The sequence below is a fragment of the Arvicola amphibius genome, chromosome 6, assembly GCF_903992535.2.
Source record: "Arvicola amphibius chromosome 6, mArvAmp1.2, whole genome shotgun sequence".
NCBI classification, from domain to species: domain Eukaryota; kingdom Metazoa; phylum Chordata; class Mammalia; order Rodentia; family Cricetidae; genus Arvicola; species Arvicola amphibius.
The window spans coordinates 130,243,677-130,255,917 of NC_052052.2; the positions used below are offsets into that span (position 1 = coordinate 130,243,677).

General features: G+C 41.8%; 1 protein-coding gene across 1 annotated transcript in view; it reads right to left on the bottom strand.

Moving 5' to 3' along the window:
* The window catches only part of Exoc2 (exocyst complex component 2), a 162,982-nt gene that overhangs the window by 76,625 nt on the left and 74,116 nt on the right, over positions 1–12,241 (bottom strand). The window contains exon 12 of the mRNA XM_038334501.1: positions 2,924–3,049. Within this exon, the coding sequence (XP_038190429.1) occupies positions 2,924–3,049 (126 nt within the window). The remainder of the gene's footprint in view (positions 1–2,923; positions 3,050–12,241) is intronic.

A 12,241-nucleotide genomic window follows, 5' to 3' on the forward strand; every position in this document is an offset into this window, starting at 1 on the left:
AGAAGTGGAGAAATTCATGAATACTAGCCATTTCCTGGTTGTCCTACCTTTGGCTATGAGATCATCGTGCCCTCTATGGGTTCCTCTCTACCTCCTCAACTCCTTACACAGTAGCCACCAGGAACACCCTGGGGTCCAGTCCTAACCCTTACTTGGCCTCAGGGTAGGGTATTCATTCACTCTATAGCCAAACCCAGGTTTCTTTACAAGCTATTCCAAGGCAGGGTTGCCTTGTGGCTCAGTATCAGAAATTTGTGCAGCATGCATAATACAGGTTACTCCATCCTAGAAAGAAAAGAGTGAAGGCAGACAGAAATAAGGAAGCACCAGACAAAAGCGTTGGTGTTTGCATGCCAGTGACGGAGGAGCTCGGCTGGTTTATTTTAAAATGCTTATTACCATCCTGACTTGATAATAGACCTCCAGAAAATAAGCTTTCAATGAAGATGTGGAAGGCTCTCTCCCTTTCCCCACTAGCCTGGTGATAAAGAGCAACTATTACTGATTTCATGTCACTCTTTGCCAAATGCTTTCTATATACACAAGCAAAATATAAGAATGTTCTCATCACTCTCCAATGTCCTGTAATCGCTTGACTTCTGAAACATCTGGCCCTCTCTCCTCACTACTGTTCCTGTATGTCCACAACCATACAGCGAGCACTTCCCTCTCTCTGAGATACAGACTGTTTCATCTAGAGTTACTCAAATTAACAAGCTGCCTTCTAACAGTGAGACTGCCTTCCGTGTTTTAGTTACAACTGATACTTTCACTAAAAGAAATCCTCCTCATTTAGCACATGCGCAAAAAGAATAAACTCCCCACGAACCGCTGGGTCAAAGAGTGCAGCTACAGGGAATGTTGAGAAGGGACTGCATTGCCCGTGGAGGGGTCTGCCCACCTGCAGAAGATCAGGAAAGCAGCAGCTTTGTGATATTTTCACCAGCAAACAAGCCCCCAAACCCAAGACAAAACATAACAAAATCCCCAAGGGCTTTGTGAGACTCAAGGACTAACTGCCCCTTAAAACTGTAATTGTCATGAATGAGAGCAAGGACCTGTACCTGCTTAACCACCCTTGAGGCTTCCTTTGGCCAGTTTAGGGCCTGCATACCTGGGCACATCAGTATTTCCATACTGTGGGGGAAAGTTTGAAAGTCATTCTCATTGGTAAAAGGCATAGTCCTTTATATCTAAGGGTATTGTAAACTTAAGATTTGTTCCTCTGTTGAATGTTGGGGTTCACAAAAAGTCCCCAAAAGACCACCAGTCATGATGTAATCAGCAAGAGCATTTTTATTATACTACAGGCATGTGGGGTTGTACACACCTGTACAAAATGGAGACAACAACCTTGAGACAGACACATAAGCTCCTTTTAAGCAGAGCTACAGGAATTTTAAAAGCAGTGTGACCATTCTATTTAGAATTGACTTATGCAAGTGGCAATCATATTAGTACATTTCTAATTGGTTAGAGCTAGGAGGAGTGGGCCAAGGCCATAGCTTTTCCATTCTTGAGCAAGTCTGGACCTGTGTGGGGGTGGGGGTGGGGTGGGAAACCTAAAGATTATCTGTGAATTTATCACACAGCTGTAAACTGCTGAATAACTGAGCAATCTTTGTTTTCAAAGTTTCTAGAACAGGCAAGTATACCAAGAAGATTTCATCTGACAACATGGCTTTTTTTTTTCCCTAAAAGTAAATGATAACACCGAACTATTTTAGAGATGGCAGACAGCATGTTGCCTGGAATGTACAGGCCATAGCCAGAAGTTCATGGGTTCAAAATAGGAAAATCTCTGAAAAAATTAATTTAAATCCATTTTTATAAGATTCATGTGAGTGTGTGTTTTAGCTGCATGTATGTATGTGCACCGTGGTGTCTGATGCCCCTGGAACTGGTGGTACAGATGGTTGTGAGCCACCATGTGGGTGCTGGAAACCACACCTGCGCCATCTGCAAAGAGCAGCAAGGGCTCTTAACTAGTGAGCAATCTCTGCAGCTCCCAAATCAAATTCTTTAAACTGAAGCACTGAAAGATTTGCCTGAGCACAGCAGCTGCATGGCATTTCCTCCAAGAACAATGTTTCAAAGCACTGTGTTCCACGGGGTAGCTCTCTGACCTCAGTCCTGCATTCCTACTGTGGGACACTCGCCTGTATCCTTAGCTCATGGATTCTTTGCTGGGAAGTAAGTGAAAGCAACGTGGACAGAACCCACGACCCTGTGGTCACTGAAACTGGCAGAGAGCTCGGAATGGTCCAGGTGTCCCTGTGTACTCTACCCATGCATGTCTACAGCAAGCAGTGCAGACATGCAATCACCCAGATTCATACACACTGCACACACAAGTCTCAAGGCAGCCGATCACGAGAGTCGTTCTGTAGCACCAAAGAAAGAGAGGGAATTCTGATTTCCCACTGACTTAAAACAAACAAAATTTTATTTGAGAAACCACAAGAGCAGAATGAGAGTAAATTCAGCTCCTTTCTTAAATCCAATAATAAGTATTGTAACGGAAACCATTTTATGATGGGAAAATGACTTAACAATTATTATTTAAAAACAGCAAATTGATTCCAAAAGCTTAACTGACCAAATCAGATTTCTAGGTGAATCATGTTGTCGCAGTTCACAGCAGCGGCAAAGGCTGGCACAGCTGCTGGACAGTGATGTCAGACAGACTCTGGAGTACTGGAAGTGCTGCAAGTACTTAGCATACTGTTGCTCAGTCATCCAGGCAAAGTAGTGTGATTCCAGGGTCCGCCCTGTGCAGCACAGGGGAACTCAAGAGTATCATATTCTCTTTCATCTTTTTGACTACCTGCCAATTTTCTTAGGTATTAAATGGGGTCTTTCTACCACATCCTTTTGGAAGTGTACAGACAGAAAGATCGTGCCAGAAGGGGTGATAACTTACTGTCATCGCGACCAGACTGAAAGCTGCTACCCCTCTTCAGTGACGCAGTCTGGCTGAGATGGCCCAACACTGAGGGGCGCACGTCGTTATCAAGGTCCAGCATGGGGCTGTGCGGGCCTGGGTTACCTGGAAGAGAGATGACATTAGCTATTACCGTGGGTTTTGATGTAACATAGAGCTTCTTCACGGCTATTTCCTGCTCAACCGTTCCACTCTTTACAAACAGAATTTAAATAAAATTTTCTCCAAATAGCTTTTCCTTTTTAAAAAATTTCTTATGGTTCCGAGGATTGAGCGCAGAGCCTCATTTAAGAGTTCTGCCACCAAGTTATGTACAGCTCTAAACAGAGTTACAACGTTATTTCCATTATGACACACGTGGAGAACTCGATCCGCCATTCTAGCTTTATACAAAGTCCTAAGAGTCAATGTGGTGGGGGTCAGTGCACGATCTAATAGTGAATACAGCAACCTAATATGCATGCTTTGCTGATGCTCACGGGAGACCTGTCCTTTACTAAACAAAAATGGAGGAGCTGTCTGTGGTGGGGGTGGGAGGGGTGTTGACAAGCTGTAAAATAAATAAATAAATTTGTTTTATGAAAGAGTGAATGCAGCAAAGTTAGGTGTGGCCATAGTACAAATGTAGCCATCAAGAAGTCAACTTTTGCAAAACAAGATCCAGGGTTAGAAAGGAAACTACCGGCTTCCGCCTCTTGTTTCTCTTACTCCACACATATGTGTTTACAACAAAAACGCCACAACTCATGCTGGCTTTCGCTGGCTGTCTATCTCTGTGGAATACAGCATTTGATTCTCCATTTCCATTCACCAAATTAACCTTCTAACCTCATGCTGTTAATATTCTAGCTGCTAACGTCTGCTTCCATGGAGACCGCCACACCAGTCATGAAGTACTCAGGAGGCAGTGGCAGGAGGATCAGCAGTTTAATGCCAGTCTCAGCAACACAGCCTCAGGAGTAAGAACTGAGTATTTTATCTCTCCAACCCCCAGGGCACTGGACCTTGACGACTCCCTCAAGATAAGAGGGACTGATGTCACCACTCACTAGGAACTATATTCCTTATAGTTTATAATATTAATTATATATACTATATATAATATTAATTAAATAGTTAATATTTTCATGTTCTATAGAAAAATTTTTAGAAATTAAAATATTATTTTAATGAGAATAAGATGATAGCTACTCAGTAACATCTAAGAAGTATTTACTGGGCAATCCTATGTGCATTGTTCTGGAGGATTTTAGATTCTGGCTGACTGGGGGCTGATAACAACTAAATATAGCTCCACTTACTATTCACAGAGTACAGTGAGAAGGAACAGGACCCTTTTTCACGGGTCCTTGGTACTGTGAATCACTAAACCTGGCTACCTACTACCCGTGGGTTTTATAGAAAGGAAATTATGTCACTTAGACAAATTTTTTGTGGGATACAATATTTGAGGACTATGTTCTGATGACTCTGCCAACTGCTGTCCCTTTACTCCTACTCTGAAATATATTATATATAAAACAAGACATTGAAAAATCCAGAAGGTAAAAAAAAAAAAATTAAAGGGCATATGATGTAGAGTTTAAATGTGGTGTCACTAGTAACTGTCAGGATCTGGAATGACCTTGTAGATGAGTCTCCACCACACCTGTGAGGGAAATGCTGACTGGGTTGACAGAGGTAGGAAGACCCGTGCTGACAGGGCCAGCACCGTGCTCTAAGTCGGGTCCTAGATTGTACAGGATGTTTCTTGACAGTGGACAGACTGCTGCCTAGACCTCGCCACCATGGACTGTCAGTCCAACTGAGCAGGAGGACACCTTTGCCTCTCACAGCTGCCTATACACGGCATTTTGTAATGGCAACAGGAAAAGGAATTAAGACAGGTAGGATAAAATACTGTATGTTTGATTTCTTTCCACATTAAATAGAAAAATTTGTATGGAACTTTCACGAATTATGACATTTTACATTGTAGTTTACAGTCTTCGCTATTATTAATCATAGAATTCAAGAAATATCAAAACACAAATTCTCTGATATACCAAACACGGATATTAAAAACTTCACAAAATGCTTTTATTTTATAAATATATGCTGCATTTTATTTTATAGGCTATGAGGTCATGTTTATAATTAAGAAGGAAGCATTTCCAGGCCTTATGTAAATAAGCTATCTATATTCCTAAAATATTACAATTACCATTGATTAAGTGGATCCTCAGAAAATGTGTTTCTCTCTAAGTGGTATTTTAACAACTTTAACTCAAATGGTTTGATATTATATTATTTGGAGTTTAAGCAAGGTTTGAATTTTGATTTAAAGACTGCTTTATCATTTTCTTTAATAATAATCTTTATTAAATATATTTTGTTGCATCAGAAAGCACTCCTGAGAGCTCTGTTAGCTACACAGGAAAGACTTTCTTAACTGATAGCTAGCATTAGCAGCAAGGGTAACTCAGAGCAGGTATCTGAAACTGCATGTGTCCAGTGAGTCCAACTGGCACCTGAAACATCTTTGTAAGCGCTATGTGCGTTCAATGACCAGAAGGTGGCACTGTGGGGCTGCACGTAAGCATTTAAACCTCTGAGTGGTGGACACTGGGAGTGAGTTTCTCTCCCCTGACAAAAGGTCCCACAGTGTGTTACAGAAAACTAGAAGAGTTATGCTTTCGGGAGAAAATTTATTCAAACATTTATTTAAAGCAAAACATGTATCACAAATCATGTTAAAAATCAAAAAGCTTGGAAGATTCTGACATTCCTTTGAAGCTTCAATTACAGGATTTGATACTTTTTAATTTCTCAATGATTACAGACATGAAGTTGCTTTGACAGTAAGTATTCCTATAAGACAATGAAGAACAAAATAAACACATTTTTTAACTATAAAATCAGCAAAAGACTTTAAAATACTTCACAAAATTTAGCCTTTTTTCCCTTGATGTTTTCACTTTATAATACAAGAATCTCATGACGGACTTGAAAGAACCTGTTCGGTACAAAGCACACACAACAGGACGGGAGAGGACTCAGTGGCTGTGCACTTGCTGCTCCTGCAGACACTCTAAGGGACCAGCTCCCGGGGATTCTCTGGGCCTTCTGGACAATGGCATTTATGTGCACAAACCCACACAGACCACATACAGACACATATTTAAAATGAAGTAATCTATTTTAAGTACATACAGTTGAAGGTGATGTCACTTTGCATATTTTCTTTGAAAGCTCACAGACCTGGCCACTGGGAATCAGCTGAGGAGAATGTTCACCACTGCCACACAATTTCAGGCTTTCATTAGTGTTTGCAATGGGCCCTTTTGTAGGTGACAGGGAACAAAGTTTTGTGATACCATGTTTGGCCCTGTTCTTTTCAAAATAATATTAGCATAAATTTTGACCAAGTGTTTTCTTGGACATAAATTTTCTCAAAAAACAAACTCTTCTGATTTTTGCTGAATAGAACTGGGTCATAGGTAGGGGGTTACTGGCAGTTCCGGGGATCAGGACTGGCTCCACTTAACCTCTGAGCTACAGCTCCAGCACATGGAAAACTTTAAAAACTTTACAGTCAAATACGAAGCTATTACATTTATTTACTAACTGTCCCCACATCAGGAAGAGGGGCAGGAATTTATCTGAAGAGGAAGTTGCATGGCTATCAGTAGCAGATCATAGTGTCAAAAAAAAAAAGGTGCTACAAAGACTAACTAACGATTTAAACAATGCAACCAGGCAACTGTTGTACCGCTAAAATTTTGATTTTATGATTCAGAGTTTCAGTCTAAAACTGTGCATCATTTGTATGGACAAAATGGAAAGCATCCTTTATTTGCTCCCAGCTCTACAACTGGGGCTCAATTGGCAGTGTTATTTGACTAAAGGTATAAAGTTTGCCACTTCACATTGAGCACAGAGGCAAACTACTCTCCTTGAATGTATGAATAAATGAATGAATGAATGTGATCTTCCCCTTTCCCTGGCACTGGGATCTATGGAAGCACCTGCTGAAGAACTACCCTACAGAGATTACTCTGGAGATAGCACTTCAAGCAGGGACACAGCCCTGCAGCACAAGCCATGAACACTTACGATTCGTGTGGTACAGGTAACACTACCAACACAATTCAAAGGAAACCTTAGCATCTAGCTGCATCGCCCAGCTTCCACAAACTAGTGTCTAATTTATAACTTTACCAAACGCCTGAAAGAAAGCGACCTTTAAAGACACTTAACATTAAACACATACACAATGACATTTCTTCATTGCTGACAATCAAAAGTTGGTCTTATTTTTCCAACGTAATTTTCTATAACCTGTGGAAGCAACACTCTTAAAAAGGAATTTTTTGTATGTTTCTTTCTTCTAATTTGGCGTATGCAGAGATAAACAAATTGAAACAAACATTAAATCTGGAAATTATTTTAAAATAATATAAACACAGAACAGAAATCTTGTTTACTAGGAGAAAATCAGTTGGAAATCAGTATTTAAAACTAGCAGCTGGGCGTGGTGGCACATGCTATTAATCCCAGCACTAGGGAGACAGAGGCAAGAGTAGTTCTGTGAGTCTGAGGCCAGCCTGGTCTACAAAGCAAGTTCCAGGATAGCCAGGACTGTCACACAGAGAAATCCTGTCTTGGGAAAAAAAAAAGTAGCAGCACACTCTATTTTCCTAGGGTCACTAGAGCCAGTCGGCCCCAGTCACGCCACCATTTTCAATTTGCTATGATTTCGAAACACTTCTGACTTTATTTCCGCAAACTAGAATTTCTACTAGATAAAAGCTCTTCAGGTTTTAATTGTTTCAGAAAGAACTCTGGTGAGACTCACAAACTTAATGTTGGAACTTTTATCAGTTTTAGAGTGACAGGGACTTTTAGAAGACTCTGAGAAAGAAAGCTCCCGAAGGCTTCCAGGAAGCCTTATCATGAGTCATATATCCTGATTATCATATATCAAATTTTAAAAAGCAAGGATTTTCCTATTTTAAATGCAAATATTGGTTAAAATTTGTTTAACAGGCTCCATACATAAACAGCGTGAGGGGCGAAGAGTACGCAGTGCAAGCGCGCAGATGTGGAGCCAGGTGAATACTCACTGCGTTTTCAGGCCTCATGCCCCTTGTGGCAAGTTTCTCACAGTCCACAATAGTGGGGAGCACTGACCCGCGGCCCCAGACTCAGGAGGGCAGCCTACTTCCTCACCACCCTTAAACACCTTTGAACACATTTTCCTGTGCACAGCAGGCCCTTGTCCTGTGCAGAGGCCCGACCACCCACTGTTGCTTGTTGACCAAACACGTAGGGCCAGGAGCCTCAGGCAGAGGCCGGATAGGATCCTTTCAAGCACCAACAGAGGAATTTCAATGCCAAGGCTGGGTGGGGGTGGGTGTATCAAGGCAGAATTACAAATTCCTCACGAATTAGACCTGTGTCAACAGATTAAAAAAAACGCTCTTTGATCTTCTGACTCTATATATTTGAAGCACCAACAGAGAGATTTCCTCAATTTAAAGGGAATAATTTAATCCAATTAACCCACGGGAGTCACGGGGACCAGTTTCCCTCACTCACAGTGGAGTTTCCCGGCCCAGCTCTAGGCCCTGTTCCTGCGTGCAGCAGTCCTGGGCACCCACGGCAAAGGTGCTCCTGCAAGGAGACAACCCCTCCAGCTGTTCCCATGGCGTGCAGCAGTTCTCCCTTCACTGTGCAGACCCAGAATGCCCCTGCAAAGGCAAACCAAATTCCTCAAGTCTTTACCCCCCTTTTAAAAATATGCCTAAATTACTGGTACTAATTATGTGTCTTAATTTTTCCTTGAAAGGTAAAATTGTCATTGTGCTTATTAGTTTTCTGTCAACTTGCCACAAGTCAGAGATAGCTGGGAAGAGGAGCCTGAACTGAGAAAATACCTCCATCACAATGGTCTGTAGACAAGTCTGTGCAGAATTCCTTGATTACTGATTGATGTGGGAGGACCCAGGCTACTGTGGGGGATGTCAGCCCTGGGCAGGTGGTCTTAGGTGGTAATAGAAAGCAAGCTGAGCAGCCAGTAAACAATATTCCTCTGCTTTAGCTCCTGCTCCCATGGCTCCTGCCTCAGTGCCTGCTGAGTTCCTGCCTAACTTCTCAACGACTGACTATATAGTCCGGAAACTGCAACAAACCCTCCCCTCTACCACATGTGCTTTTGGTCAGTGTTGTATCAGAGCAAAGAAAAGGGAACTAAGACAGTCATCAAATTGTGTGTGTGTGTGTGTGTGTGTAATCTACAATCAATTGTGTTTAAAAGTGCCAATCTATATTCTAGCAAATACAACTACTTATATATACCTATGCCACTTTCAGATGAAAGTGACAATTTCTAACTTGTGCTACATGTCTGAATCCAATTCATGATGTTCTTCTTCCTTCTGAAAAAAAAAAAAAAAAAAAAAAAAAGGCCTGGCTGGGAGAAGATGGCTTTGGGCTTAGCACTTCTCCCATACTTCCCTCTCCTGAACCCACTTTATCCTGTGTGTCCCTCCCTACAGAGCTCCCAGACTTAAAGCTGGTAACCAAATCCTGCTAAATAGCCTCTCTTCTAAAGCCAATGTAAGCACACTGTTACCACATTAGAACTTTAAATAAAAAGTATGATTTCTATTAAAGTACTTAATATATGTACAACATATACCTACTACCTTCTTAAGTAAGGAACTATTTTTATAGTTCTAAGAAAATTCAATGAAGCTAACAGTTTCTGCAACTTAAACAAATACAAAAAACCCAACTCTTCCATTAGAACAATATCAGAACTGTATTACTAGCCCCATTATTTAAAGTGTTTATGAATAAAATGTGTACATAAAGATAACTTCAAGTATACTTTTTAGACAAGTATCAATAAAAGCATAGTTGAATTATACTGTATAAAGACAATCAAACTTCAAATACTATTATTCAATGAGCCTCAGCCGAAACGGAACCTCTATATCTTAAGGCCCTTGGAGAAACAAGTATTTTAGTTTTTTCAGTATTTAACAAACTGCTCCACGTCTGAAATCATTCAAATCTTAGGCTGTTGGCGCCCGGGTTTAGTGCTGGGCATCAAACTCAGGACCTTGAGCACTCGGATCCTGAGCCACTTCCGCTGGGTGCAAAGCCCACAGCCCACACGCCACTGTGAACTGAGAAAAGACTGCTAGGGGAGACATGCGCCCTCCAAGTCTTCAAAGACAACCTGAGCCGTGTATGAATGCTCCCTCCTTCTGCTGTGTATCTATTTTTAAGGACTCACTGCTTACATAAGTTCTGGCTCCTCTTCTAAGTGTCTCCCATTGAGCCCTAATTCTAGGAAGTCCTTCTGGAAGTCCCAATTAGAGCACAGCTCCCAAGATGCCAGAGCAGCTGATGGCCTTTCCCCCAGTTTACCAGACAGCCAGCTGCTCTGAAGAGTTACAATCAAGCCATCTCAGGAAAAAAAAAAAAAAAAAAGACACCTTTGAAGACCACCTTTCAAAGTCCATTGGAGAATTCCAGCAGGGGGCTAACCAAAGCCTTTTCCTGCCAGGAAACCTTAAGGCGTACTCTCATTTTGGACCTATTTCATAGGAATTCCTAGAGGTCAATCCTGATGCAATGGAAAAGGTTTAATATGTGCACTCAGGGCACCAGAGCAGGATGGTCACTCAAGCTCAGGCTGGAAAAACACTATACTCAAATCCTCTATCTGTATTTAAACTTTCAAGATATTTGCATAAATCATCAAATTTTGAAAAAACTAAAAATACTTACGTTTCTCCAACATAAAACATTGGTTTTATCCCAATACCTTTCAATGGAGAAAAGTCCAAAGATCACACACGGGTTTCAGGACCAGGACCCAGGGAAGTGGGCATGGGGAGGATATCTGGGGTGCTAGCTCTGTCAGGAAGTCAGTAAACCCTCCCACTGACATCCTTCATTTGATAAGCAGCATCTGCCGGGGCAACTGTAACAACTGACATCCCCAGGAGAGCCTATCCCAGTCCTCAGTACAGGTCAAAAAGACACCAAGAATTCTTTGCCTGCTTTTACAGTCTCTCCATTTAAAACTGGGTTTTATTTCACAAACTCAGTTCTTAGCCACTGTTTGGTTTGGGTTTAAAACACTGCATCCATTTCTCTTCTCCAGAGTTAGTATTCTAACAGCTGTAGTAGAAAGCCCTAAGACCAACTGTTTCTAGATGGAAAAGACTACGAACTTTCAGTGTGGAAACCACAGCACTCTGACAATGGAGTTCTAGATGAAATACAGAGCACACCTCTTCTAAACAGTACCTGACAGGATGAATATTAATTACCCTCTCACATGCAGGAGCCTTCAACAGACAGCTACAATCAATGCCACTAGGCTTGGGCCTGGCAGGCAATCAGGTACTCTGTTAAACCAAGCCACAGGTGCCATCATGTAAGCTTTTCCACTGCTGCCACCCTTGGGACAAGGAAGAGACGCTCTGCTCAGATCCAACTATAATTTCTGGGCCCTTCTAGCAGTCACCTTCATCTTCTCAAGCATGCCAATTCAGAACACTTACTATCCTAAGCATATCACTTCAGAGATTCCTAGTTAGTACTATACCGCCTTTCCTTAATAAAAATTCACCTGTGACAGAAACGAGCACCAAAAGTCACAGCAAGTCAAAGTGGTTTATGTAGCTTAGGAAGTTTCAGCACAGGTCTTCCTAAGCAGCTGCGGCCATCTTGCCTTCCCACCAAAGAAATCCCGGCTGATGGAATACTTGCTGCAACAGTGCAGCGAGCACAGGGAGATAAGGAGTGACACGTGATTCGCAGACCTAGCAAGAGCAGCATGGTGTGACACATATCTGGACACATGCTCCTTCTTCCCATCTTCAGTGCACGGAGAAGGTCCGTCTGTCTCGGACTCCTGTGACACCTCCTCACAAAGGAACGGGGCCTGAGGTCAGCCACTCCATCGCATCACTGTGTAAGACGGACGGAGGACCCAAATATTGAGTGGACCTTCTTCCATGCTGTTACATGACTGCATGCTTAACTAAGAAAATTGTAAGTATCTGATAAAGGTTCATCAGCAACTATTGATCGCATGAAAGAACATCTGTTTATTCCCTGTAAACTTATACTTAAGGCATGTGTTTTAGATAAAGACTCGCACACACAGAAACAAACATGTCACCATCATAACACCGCCTGTCAACCTGTAAGCATGTGATAAAGGGGTAACATATTCAATGGCATATACACACAAAATGCTGACATGAAAACTTCCACGTGCAAAGGATCAAA